General features: G+C 60.1%; 1 protein-coding gene across 1 annotated transcript; it reads right to left on the bottom strand.

Annotated features, from left to right (window-relative positions):
• Positions 1 to 6,113: 6,113 nt before the first annotated feature.
• On the bottom strand, positions 6,114 to 12,054 carry SNAI1 (snail family transcriptional repressor 1). Its single transcript, NM_001433633.1, is given in 3 exon segments — positions 6,114 to 7,096; positions 10,665 to 11,195; positions 11,901 to 12,054. Coding segments are annotated over 3 exon segments (798 nt in total). The 5' UTR covers positions 11,983 to 12,054; the 3' UTR covers positions 6,114 to 6,911.
• Between the last annotated feature and the right edge of the window lie 859 nt (positions 12,055 to 12,913).

Below are 12,913 nucleotides of genomic sequence, written 5' to 3'. Positions count from 1 at the left end.
TCCCTTCCCTTCCGGGAACCACAGGGGCAAAGGCCACCTCCCCAAGTCTCCTCCTAAGGGTCTGCCCTCGGGTCTGCTTCCTGCCTCTCCCACAGGGTTTGATGGGTGAATAATAAAAAGCTCCCAGATCCATTCCAGGCCCTGAAAAAGACTTGCCACACCCTCAGCTGTAGCCACCTGGGTTAAATTGTGTGCCCCAAAAATAAGTACAAGTCCCAACGCCCAGAACCTGCACATGTGGCCTTATTTGGAGACAGGGTCTTTGTAGACAAAATTAAACTAAAATGAGGTCAAACTGGATTAGAGTGGGCTCTAAATCCGATGAGTGGTGTCCTTATAAGAAGAGGAGAGGGCACAGAGAGAGAAAACGACACAGAAGGAGGCCACGTGAAGATGGGGTGGAGACTGGAGCCCTGCAGCCGCAGGCCCGGGAACGCCAAGATTAGCAGGAGCCGGGAAAGCTGGAAGAGGCCAGGAAGGATGCCCTGAGGCCCTTGGGGGCACGGCCTGTGGACGCTGGCTTTCGCACTCCTGGCCTCCAGGGCTGGGAGAGAACACACTCCCGTTGTTTTAAGCCAATTCATGGTAATTTTTTATGGCAGCCCTTGGAAACTATTATATCACCTGGCTGAGGGCACCCAGAGTGGGTCCCAGGCCCAGGGCGCCGAGGGAAGTCCTGCCAGGTGGGTGGTGCTGCCCTCCCGGCGCTGAGCACCGAGTCTGGAAGCCTCTCCTGGTCCCCACCCCACCCCGGACCCGCGGGGCACTGAGCTCTCTTCTCCCCGTCCACCCCCACCCCATAGCTACACACACCTTGGGTTGCCTCGCCAGCTGGAGAAGAATGTGTGGGGCTTCTGGAGGACTGATTAAAGGACAAAACGGGCCCGTCTATGGAGAGATTCTAGGCAGGCGAGCGTAGCAGGTAGGCTCAGACTCCGTTCTACTTCAACGTTAAAAGTTTTATTTTTTTTAAAGATTTTTATTTTCCCCCTTATTCTCCCCAAAGCCCCCAGGTACATAGTCGTATATTTTTTTAGTTGTGGGTCCTTCTGGTTGTGGCATGTGGGACGCCGCCTCAGCGGGGCTTGATGAGCAGTGCCATGTCCGTGCCCAGGATCTGAAACAGTGAAACCCTGGGCTGCCGAAGTGGAGCGCACGAACTTAACCACTCAGCCATGGGGCCGGCTCCCTGAACATTAAACGTGTTAATTACACCCATCCCAATGGTAGAAAGAACAAAATGACAACAGTAAATTGAATCCCGGCTCTACCACTTACTGGCTGTGTGACCCTGGGCAAGTTACTTAACCTCTCTGTGTTTAGGTTTCCTCTTTCTGGAGGCGGTTGTGAAGGTTTAATGAATTAGTCTATGTGGGGTGCTCAGCACAGTGCCTGGCACATAGAAAGTGCTCCTCGAGAGTGGTGTCCACACTGTATCTCCTAGGGGCACGTATATTCATTCATCATTCATTCAGCAAAGCTTTATTTTTTATTTTCATTTTATTTTACTCTTTTTGAGGAAGATTAGCCCTGAGCTAACTGCTGCCAATCCTCCTCTTTTTGCTGAGGAAGACTGGCCCTGAGCTAACATCCATGCCCATCTTCCTCCACTTTATACGTGGGACACCTACCACAGCATGGCGTGTCAAGCAGTGCCATGTCCGCACCCGGGATCCAAACCAGTGAACCCCGGGCCACTGAAGTGGAACATGCGCACTTAACTGCTGTGCCACCGGGCCGGCTCAGCAAAGTTTTGTTAAGTGTGCACCTCTTGCATGCGAGGCGTGAGGCACCTGGGATCGGACAGCAAACAAAGCAGACGAAATTTCCACTCGCACAGAGCTGACATCCTGGTGGGGGAAACAGTCAACAGAGAAACTGTGAAGAGCGAAATATATGGCTTGTCAGATGGTGACAAATGCAATGGAGGAAAAAACAACAGGGGAGGGGACTGGAACACAAAGAGGCGAGGGGCGGTGGGGGAAGGCAGCCATGTGGCTCTCTGGGGGCCAAGTCTTCCTGGCAGATGCACAGCAAGTGCAAAGGCCCTGGGGTGGCTGAGGGCCCGTGTGGCTGGAGGGAGTGAGGATTGGGGGACGGGTGGGGCGGAGGTGATGGGGCTGGACCGTGCGGGCGCCTGCAGGTGGGCTGTTTCTGTGAGTGAGACCGGAGCCTTGTGTGCACGTAAATATATATGGTTATTTTTTTAATCTAGAAAGATGTAAAGTAAGCTCTTCCCAGTGTCACACTGGGGACAGTGAAGGCAGCGGAATGGGCGTGTTGATCACACATCACTTGAGCCTCACATCTAATCTTTTATTTTTTTTTTCAATGAAAGAATAAATTCCCATAATGTGTGAAATGGACAATTTGGAAGCAAAGAGGAACAAGGAGGACCCAGGTCCCTGCCGGCCAGAGTACCCTCAGCCCAGCTCCAGAGGCACCATGAGTAGCTGCCGGGTCACTAATGGGGCCCAGATGTGCCCAGAGGTGGCCCTGGCCCGTCCTGCCTGCCTGGACACTTGCACGGAGAGTGGCTTTACAGCCAGTTTATTCCCACGATGGGACCTAAGGGAAAGCCTAGAGCAGGACACAATGGCCCGGCCCGACCCGGCTGCTCCCCACCCCGTCTCTCCCGGCCCCACTGCGCCAGGCTGCGGCCCACACAGAGGAGGGACGCCTCTCCCCGACAGCAGAGAGCCAACCAGCAAAAACAGGAGGAACGATGGAGCTCGAAAATCATCCGTTGGCAACCATCATGGGAATAATTGATTTAGGTGAAAATCACCAGCGAGGCTAGAACCTGTGGGTGGAGGTTTGGGGAGTAACAGGATATTCACGTGGTCTCGGAATGTCTCCCCGCAAGATACGGATTAAGTACAAAAGGGGGACAAGAGGAACTTTATCCAGTCGAAAGCTGGCAGACACCACCTTCATCAAGTGGTCAAAGTTGACGTCACCAGGAATGGGACAAGCTGACCTCACGCGCCTCTGATCCCTTGCACTAGGAAAGACAACGCGGTTCTGTGGTCCTGCCCAAAGGGCGCCACCCAAATTTAATCATGAGAAAGCATCAGGAAAGTCCAAAAATTGGGTGACATTCTGCAAAACAGCTGACCTGAACTCTTCAAAAACATCAGTCGTGAAAGACCAAGAAAGGAGCTGTTCCAGGAAAAAAGAAACTAAAGAGACAGGACCAGTAAATGCACCGCGTGCTCCGGGCCTGTCCCCACTCCCACCCCTGAGTGCTGTGGGGACGTCACTGGGACAGGGGAGAAACCACGTCATGACTGTGGATTCGGGAGCAGCATTGCACCAGCGCCACAGTTCCTGATTCTGGCCATCGCACTGTGGTCGTGAGAATGCTCCGGCCCCTCGGAAACACAGGCTGGGATAAAGGGCACAGTCCACCGCCTGCGCTCGGAGGCTCCGCGGCCAGCACCGCGGGTGCGTGCGCACAGAGCGCGCAGAAGCAAAGATGAGGGCGCGCTCACACCATGAAGAATCGGAACGAAAGACGCCAGTCCACTGCGCTTTCCTTGCAACTTTCCTGTCAAGTTAAAATTACTTCCAAATACAAAGTTTTTGGAAAATCTAAAAAAACGACCTCCGTGTCTCCTCCCTCCCGTGGCCGTCCACCCTGCTTCGCCTCCTGCGACTCCCTGGGGAACTGCTCTCGTGACTCTCTTGTAAATCCTTCCAGGGTTTCCGCTCGCAAACAAGAGGACGGAGAGCAGCCTGGGTCCCCGTCGCCCCGCACGCGCAGCCGCGGGAGCTGCAGGGTGCTATTATCACTTCGCCATGTGCTCCATGGGGGCCGTCGCGCATGGAAACATGGGGACTGTCCTTGTTCTTTTATCTCCATCCCACCCTGGCCACCGGGGCCCAACACCCCCTTTTCATAACCCTGAATAACTCGCACTCCCCGAGGCGTGGGGGTGCCCAGCACAGCGCCTCTCAAACCCCCGTCCGCAGTGGCCTCCTACCCGGGCCTCGGGGCTGGGCCCGCAGCTCCCGCTTCTCTCCTCCACTGACCGGCCAGCTCCGTCCCCACCAGCAGCCGGACAGCCCGGCTCAGCTGGCCCAGGGCTGGACCCCCACTCCTGCCACCGCACGCGCCCTGGGGTCCGGCCGGCCCTCCTTTCCCAGCCTGTCTCCCCGGACCCTCAGCGCGCTGTCTCGCTCATTGCGGCTTCCTCGAAGCCTCTGCACTTGCCGCTCCCTGCTGAGACTGGAACCTTCTCCTCCTCGGGCTCGGGCTCGGCAGTCAGGGCCCTCCAGCCGCTGCCTGATCCAGGGAGCCCCGCCCGCCGCGCTCCAGCACCCGCTCCCCAGCCGCGAGGCCATCTTGGCATCGTCACTGTAGGAAAGCACCTTGTTTATTTAACCACTTGTTTGTTTTCTGTCTCCCCCGCTAGAACACAAGTTCCGTGAGCGCAGGGACGGCGTGTGTGTCCCCGGCTCTAACCCCAGGGCCGAGGACAGGGCCTGGCACACACGACACTCATCAAAACCCACCGCGTGGACGCCCCTTTACAGTCTCTGGGGAGGAGGGCACTGCCTTCCTCTTCCTACTTCGTCACCCTATTTCAGAGGCAGAGACTGCGGGTCCGAGTGAGGCCAGCCTGCTCCAAGCCCTCGGGGTCAGGGGCCTTGCCACAGGCATACCTGACCCCCAGGAGGTTGGGAGCCTGTTACCTCCAATTTCAAATGTGGGCCAGGGGTTTCCATGTGTGCGTGAAGTCGTTTATTCCTGCAGCATCAATGTCAGCACCTACTGTGTGATGACGTAAATGACAGCCCAGGGATGTGGGACACAGTAGGCCTTCAGCAAATTGGTGCCCAACCCCCAACCCCCTCAACTTCCCTTCAGGGAGGCCGGCTACAATTTGGCGATTGTTAGAGAACTTTTTTTTTCTTTTGGGAGGAAAGCTGCAAGTCATTAAGGGCTGCTCCCGGCCTGCGGGTCACCATTTCCTGTTTAGAAGAAAGAATCATCTCTCCCTTGGAACATGAGACCCCCCCCACCCCCGGCCTGACGCTGGGGCTCCGGGGCTCCAGGACGCCTGCACCACCGCTCAGCTCCCTCCGCAGGAAACTGGCACCTTCAGCACCTTTTGTGTTCAAAAAGGACACTCATTTTCTCCTGGCCCCAGGAGGGCCCCAGAGGTGAGGTCACCACGACAGCCAACCGGGAATGAATTATCCCAGCCCAGGACGCAAGCTGACCATCTTCCCGTCCTGTCCTCAAGCAGGAAGCTGAATGACCCCTAGCCCTTTGGCCTGGCTTCTCACCCTCCTGGCTCCAGCCAGCCAATTTCCTTGCATCAAAGGCCATTTGGTACCCAGCGGCCAGACAGAGGTGTGGGTCGGACAGGGAGGCCGGAGCGGGGCCCAGAGCCCTTGGAAACAGGAAGGACATCCTCTGTCCCCTCCTTGCTCATTGCCTTCCACCCCCTCCCTGGGAGGGGCAGCGGATCCCTCCTCAAAAAGCCTGCAGGGCTGGGGCAGAGCCTGGAAGCCTGTCCAGCTCATGAGACCCAGGGAACTGGCCCCTCGCTCTGGGCCCGCTCAGCTTCAAAACGGGAGAACAAGAGAACAAACAGGGGCCACGACGTGGAGTGCTCGGGACCTGCACACACCCCTGTGGCTCACAGGCCCCCAGGTGTTTCCCAACCTCATCGGACAGGACGCTCAGGCTCAGAGGAAAACCATCTGCACAAACAAGGCCCCTGACAGTCAAACCCAGAAGTCCAAAGTCACGTGATGTTTAACACAAAATTTGGGGCCGGCCTAGCGGCATGGCAGTTAAGTTCACAGGCTCCACTTCAGCGGTGTGGGCTTCGCCAGTTCAGGTCCCGGGTGCACCGCTTAGCAAGCTATGGTGTGGCAGGGGTCCTACATACAAAGTGGAGGAAGATGGGCACCGATGGTAGCTCAGGGCCAGTCTTCCTGAGCAAAAAGAGGAGGATTGGTGGCAGATGTTAGCTCAGGGCTAATCTTCCTCAAAAAAAAAAAAAAAAAAAGGACAAGATTTAAGGCTGTGTCAGGAATATCTGAGCTCCAGGAATGCCTGCCCCTCCTTCCTCACTCCTCTATAAAACCAAGTACACTTTTTTATATATAAATTAACCGCTTTATTGAATATCAATAAACTGTACATATAACTATACAAAACGTTTCCTTAGTACAAAATGTTGCTCAAAATATAAATACCAGTGTACCTTTAAAAATGTAAACATCTTCCTCCCAGGCCCACCTGTCGGGCCTGAAAATAGTTCTGGGAGATACATCGGTGGGGCCGAAGTGCCCCGCTCGGGCCTGGACAAGTGATGGCAATTACTCACAGTCCCTTTTGAGACATTGTTAAATTGCCCGTGAAACAGGTGCCACCATGACAAACGGGAGTTCGAAATAGCTGCCCAGGCCGGGGGGCATCCTGGGGTCTAGACATGTCCTTGTGTCCGTTACTGCCTCAGGCCGCGCGGGTGCACCTGGGGGCGATTATTGCATAGTTAGTCACACCTCCTGGAGGGGTGGCCTGAGGGTTCCGGGGCAGGGGTCCCCTGAGTGGGGTGGGAGCTCCCCATCAGTCTGCTGGCTTTTGTCCTGGAGCTCAAAGCAGCTGCATCCAAATAGCTTCGGACACACAAACCGACAGACAGGCCAACTCCAGAAGCCCCGGAGCGGCGGCTGCCAGGAGGGTCTCCGCTGCACAAGCCCAGTGCCCACCGGCGGCCGTCCACGGAAACGGCCACGAAAGGCCTCGCAGAACCACGCGGCCCCGAGCAGAGCGCTGGAGACGGCCGGGCCCTGTGGGGCGGGCGCAGCGGAGGGAAGGTGGCGGGGAGCCCTCGGCGGTGGGTCGGTCGGGGCGCTGCCCGGGGAGGAGCAGCGGGAGGAGCCTGCGGTCAGCGGGGGCCCCCAGAGCAGCCGGCCTCCTGGTGCTTGTGGAGCAGCGACATGCGGGAGAAGGTGCGGGCGCAGGCCTTGCAGTGGTACTTCTTGACGTCCGAGTGGGTCTGCAGGTGCGCACGCAGGTTGGAGCGGTCGGCGAAGGCACGGCTGCAGTGCGAGCAAGAGAAGGGCTTCTCGCCTGCAGAGAGGCAGCGGGGCGGGTGGGGGAGACCGAGTCACGGGGAGAACAGCTGACGGCCACTGAACCCCCTCCCCCCGCCAGCCGTCAGAGCCCAGCTCAGCCCCACCAGGACCCCAATCCAGGAAAACCAGGCCCCGGCCAGCGTCCTAAGGCCTGGATGCCATCGGGAGCTGTGCCGCCTCCCACCGTGTGACCCTGAGCAAGTCGGGGGCTTCTCTGGGCCTCCATTTGCTCATCTGTAAAATGGCCATCACCCCGCACTCACAGGGGTTGGGGGCCGGCGGGAAGCACTCAGCAGACAACCGTGATGACAGTGGGGGCGACTGTGTCTGCTGCACACGGACTTTCTGCCAGGACAGGGAGGGGTGGTCTATACTCATCTCACTGCCAGGACAGGGAGGGGTGGCCTATACTCATCTCACTGAGTCCCATCCTCGTCCTCAGTTTCCAGAGGGTGAGACTGGGGCACAGAGGGGTTAAGCGGCATACACAGAGTCACCCAGGAAGGACCATGCACCCGACTGCAGAGCCCTGGATCTCAGCCCCCCGCACAGGGTAGGGGCTGCGGCGGGCGCTCCATAGTGTCGTGTCTGGATCTACTTGGTCTGGGACAAAGCTTAGGAGGCAGCCTTAAAGGTCCCCCAACTGCCAGCAGGTCAGGCCCCTCCTCCAGGCGCCTCCCCATCACACACACTCAGGGGAACTTCAGTCTCCTCGTCTGTGCCCCAATCCGACTGACTCCCATGAGGCAAGGGCCTCCCCTGAATCCATTCCGAGCCTCCAGCCCAGGGCCTGGAACCCCCAAGAGGCTACAGAATCCTCTGACCCTATGACTTAAAACCCCTCCAGGCAGGTGGCCCTCAGCCCACTTGCTGTGCTGGAAGAATCTCGCGCACAGGGCTGGGTACACAGTAAGTGCTCAATAAGTGCTTGTACCGTGAATAAGTCAGTTGTTTTTGGGTTTTTTTTTAAAGGCCTCAGAGAAGCCTGAGCCCTCAATCACAACCAGATAACGCTGTTCACCAATTTTTCATAACTCCTGCCCAACCAAGAGGATCTAGTTCAGGGTCCAAAAACACTGACAGCACTGTGTCTTGTTTCTTCTTGGGGGTGCAGCATTTCCCAAATAAAAATAGTAACTCATTAAACAAATACTTATCAAGCTCCCACCAGTGCCAAGCGCCATTCTAGAACACCGAACGTTCCTTTCCAGAAACCATGATTCCCTCTCCTCGGCTCCCAGCCTGACCTGCCCCCAGGCCGTGGCCCCCTCCTAAGTCCCAGGGCTGGAATTCAGCAGGCAATGAAGGAACTGTCCTGCTGGGTGCCTGCGGCACTGGCTGGGCACTGGGAGGGTCCAGAAGGAGACGCCTGAGGCTGCCTGGGGACCTTCCATTCCTGGGCTCAATCTCGGGGGCAGGGACACAAGGAGACAGGCCACAATGCAGACAGGGGAACCTGGGTGGAGGCCTGGGGAAGGGGCACCTGAGCCATCCGCTCGGCCGTCGTGGGCCCCTCTGCCCACCAGGCACGAGGGCCTGCCGGCTGCATTCTCCGCGGTCCAGGGGCAGTTGTGTGCACACACTCCCTGGAGAGCGAGCGAAGGGCTGACTGTAGGTCTGGGAAAGGGGATGGAGGCCTGCACTGCCCAGGGCCCCGCCCTCGCCTCCTGGCTCCAGCCTTAGGAGCTGTGGCCCGGGAAAGCCACTTCCTTCTCTGTGCCTCAGTGTCCTCCTCTGTAAGGTGGTGGTTGTGATGGCACCCCTTCCTGGGCCGCTGGGGGTTTACTGTGCGTGCATGGGGGAGGTAGGCCCTGCACACGTGCCTCGTTACCCGGTGTCACCCGTGCTTAGACAGGACCCTGAGCAGAGCAGGAGGAAGGCCCCCAGAACGGGACGGGGCAGGTCTGTGGGCAAGTAGGAGGCACAGATCCACCCTGCGGGTCCCACCCCCAAGACATCTTTGCGGAGCTCCTGGCGAGTGTGAAATGGGCACCAGGCCGGCGGGGACAAAGGCCGCTGAGGGGGGCGCCGTACACGCGATCCTCCCGGATTAGAGGGGCCTGACTCGAGGAGGGCCAGCAGCTGCGGCGGAACAGGTGCCGGCCCCGCGCCCCGTGCACCTGCTCCCCTGCCGCCCCGCCCCCGGCCACCATTAAGGGCACAATGGGAGTCAATGCGGATGGCCAGGGCGCATTTCAACAGGCTTTGTGTGTCTGGCCGTGCCTTTACATGAAAATAATGTCCCAATGGGAGGGGAGAAAGGCTGGGGGCCAGGGGAGCACCTTGAGGGCTCCCACGCCCCCAAATAGGGCCCTCCGAGCGGCAGGGCCAGGGCCCAGCTGGGCAGTTGGACCTTCACACGTCCAAACCAGGGCTCTTTGTGCACAAAGTATGCGACACGGGAACCAGGGACCAAGACTGCGCAGGGTGCCAGGGCCACCTTGTAGGACCCCTAATAACACCAACAAGGCCTGTAAAATGCCAGGCCCCCAGAGCCCCCACCGCCCTCGTGACCCAGAGGTCAGCCACTCGCCTGGAAATGCCAGCACTGAGTCTGCCCCACCCGGCCAGCTTGACCCCAAAGCCAACAGTCACGACCCCTGAACCCTCTGCCTCGAGCGTCACTCTCCACAGAGCAGCCCCGGCCTCGGCGGCTTCCCCGTGCAAGTTCTACAAGATGGAGAGGCCGCCTCTTCCATCTCCAGAAAGCTAAAGGATCGAGACAGCTCCATTTCACAAGTGTCCACGCATTTAGGATCGTGTTTTGGAAACACCAAGACAGAACTGCACTTTCTGGGCCTGCACGATAGGAGCGAGTTCACTCACTCCACGGCGGGCGCGGAGAGCAGATCCGAGAAAGCCACAATAATAAACTATTATACAGTGATTAAGGAGCCGCTGAATCCTGACAGCCACCCTATAAAATGCAATCCTAAGCCACCCCATATGACTAGGATATCATAATCCCGAGGCTCAGAGAAGTTAAACTCCTTGCCCAAGGTCACACAGCCTGAAAGCAGAACAAGTACCAGCCACCACTCTCGTGCATACTTACGTACCAAGCACCATCCCAGGCGCTTGCTTTCATTTGACCGGCAGGGAAACCCCACAATGTGTTCTTATGTTCATTTTACAGATGAGGAAACTGAGCCTCGGAGAGGTAAAACATCAGCCCAAGGGGAATTTATCAAAGCAGGGCTCGGAGCCAGGCGAGGGGTCTGCCAGCATCCTGCCTGCCTGGGGCTGGGGCGGGGCGAGCAGCGTGGCCCCTCACACCGGCCCCCACAGCAAGGGGCCGGCCGCCGCTGCCCCTCTCTACCTCCAGCCCATCTGGCTCAGCCGGAGCCGCAGAGGCACTCGAGAAGCTACCGACTGGGCCCGTCTGCTCAGCTGACGAGCGAGCGAGCGTCTGAACATGTCAGAGCAGGCCTCGCGACTCTCCAGCTGGAGATCAGGAAGCTCAGGCCTCAGTTTCCACAACCTGGAAAGAACAGCACGGCCAGTCCCCCAGGAGCTGGTGGGAAGGCGGGGTGGCGAGGGGGCCCCGGCCACGGGACACTCACCGGTGTGGGTGCGGACGTGGCCCTGCAGCAGCCAGGGCCGGGAGAAGGCCTTCCCGCAGGTGCCGCAGACGCAGGGCAGCGTGTGGCTGCGGATGTGCATCTTGAGGGCGCCCAGGCTGACGTACTCCTTGTTGCAGTATTTGCAGTTGAAGGCCTTGCGGGACTGGGGGTCCTTGGCCACCGAGAGCCCGGCCAGCTGCTTGGGCAACTGGCCCAAGCCCGGGAAGGCAGCAAAACCCTCAGCCTCCAGGGATGAGGCCGAGGTGGAGGAGAAGGACGAAGGAGTCGGCGAGGGCGGGCTGGGGGGCTGGGAGCCCTTCCCACTGTCCTCGTCCGACAGGGAGGTCAGCTCGACGACAGCCTTGGGCATCTCCTGGGGCAGGAGAGAAGCCCAGCCAATCGCCTGGGCCTGGGGTGCCAGCAGCGAGTCCCAGATGAGCATGGGCAGTGAGGCCGTGGGGTTGAGGACCTCGGGAGGTGGGATGGCCGCCAGCAGGTGAGCCTGGTCGTAGGGCTGCTGGAAGGTGAACTCTGAGGGGAGACAAAGAAAACGGCAAGGTCAGGCATTCGATCAGCCAGTCAGTCAACAAACATTAGCCAGATGGCGGCGAGGGGGTGAGTGGGGCTGGCACTCATGTTATTAGACGAATAAAATAACTGTGATGAGGACAGATAGTTCCTGCCCTGGAAAAGCCCCCTCCTCACCCAGGTCATCTGGCTCTCCCACCTCAACCTCCAGATCTTGCCTCCCCGCCCAGCCCCAACTCAAGGCCTTATTCTCCGGTCTCCTTCCTCCCGAGATCCCAACGTCCCGAGGCTGAGGCCAGCCCCCAGCCCCCCAGGCCCCCACCTCGCAGCTCTCAAGGCCCACCCCAGCCCGGCCCCCTCCTCCGCACAGCCCTGCTCCCACCTCTTCCCCCAAATCCCCTGGACTCCGGACTCTCCAGCCCCGCAGGCCCGGCCCCGGCGCGAGCCGCCTCCTCTCCCCGCTCCACCCTCGGGCTCCCCGCCTCCCGGTGGCCGAGGGGCCCCTGAGCTCAGGACCCCCGTCCCCTAAAGCCCCCCAAACGCCCGCATCCACCTGCCCGGGCTCCCCGGAGCTCCCCCACAATGCCTCACGCCGAGGCCTTCCCTCGCTTCTGGTCCCTCGACTTGGTCCCCAAGGCCCCCTCGCTCAGAGCGCCCCCCACGCAGCCTTCGCCGGTCCCCGCAGACCGCCGGCAGCTCACCACGCACCCGGGGAGGAGTCGTGCAGCTCGCTGTAGTTGGGCCTCCGGCGCGAGCAGGCAGACTTCCTGACGAGGAAAGAGCGCGGCATGGTGGCCGAAGCAGCCGAAGTCGCCGGGTCGCGCTGGGGTCGCGGGACACTCCACCCGCGAGGCCGCGCCGCTGCGCTTTGAGTGGAGACGCGGCGCCGACTCGCTTAAGTACTCCAACCGCGAGGGGGGCGGGGCCTGTGAGGCCACGCCCCTTGTCACCCCCGCGCCAATCGAGGCGCTCTTTCGCCGGAGGCCACGCCCCGAGCAGGTGCGCAGGGGGCTGGCGGGGCTCGCGCCGCGTGGCGCGGGGAGCCGGGTGGGGGCCGCAAGGGGGCTGGCTCGGGCGCTGCCCCGATGCCCCTGCGGCGGGCTGCCGGGGCCGGGACGCCGGGCGCAGGGAGCCCCAGGCGCGGCGGAACCCCCTGCGGGATCCCGCGCGCCGCCCGCCCCGCGAGGCACGGTCGCCCGCCTCTGGCGCCCCCTGGCGCCGTGCGCCGCGGGTCTGGGCACCTGAGGTTCCGAAGCCGCCTCCGCCGCGGGCTTGGGAGGGGACGGAAATTTCCTCGGCTCGGCGGGCGCTTCGCAGAGCGTGGGATTGACCAGGGGCGATGCACAGTTCGGGGGAGGGTGCGAGGAAAGGGACACCTGCGCTCGGCTGCGGACGGTGTGAAATGCCGTGGCCTTTTGCAGAGCGATCTGCCATCACCTAGCAAAACGCATTCGTTCCTGCACGTAGCAGATGTTTGCTGAGCGCCCACCACGTGCCAGGGACTGTCCCCGGGGCTGGGGATACAGTCCTGAAAAAACACTCGGGGTCCCTACCCAAGGACAGCTCACCGTCCGGTGGGGGAGACAGACGAAGTAAACAGGCAATTACAATGCAAAGGGCAGTGTGCTCTGATGGGGGAGGCCGCAGGGTGCTGTGACCGTCAAGAGGCGGGTCACCTGCCAGGGGGCGAGGGGGGCGACCTCCAGAGGAAGTGTAGAAAT

This window comes from Equus caballus, chromosome 22, assembly GCF_041296265.1.
Source record: "Equus caballus isolate H_3958 breed thoroughbred chromosome 22, TB-T2T, whole genome shotgun sequence".
Taxonomy (NCBI): Eukaryota; Metazoa; Chordata; class Mammalia; order Perissodactyla; family Equidae; genus Equus; species Equus caballus.
The sequence above is the reverse complement of the archived record's forward strand: the minus strand, read 5'-3'. Positions and strand labels throughout refer to the sequence as shown.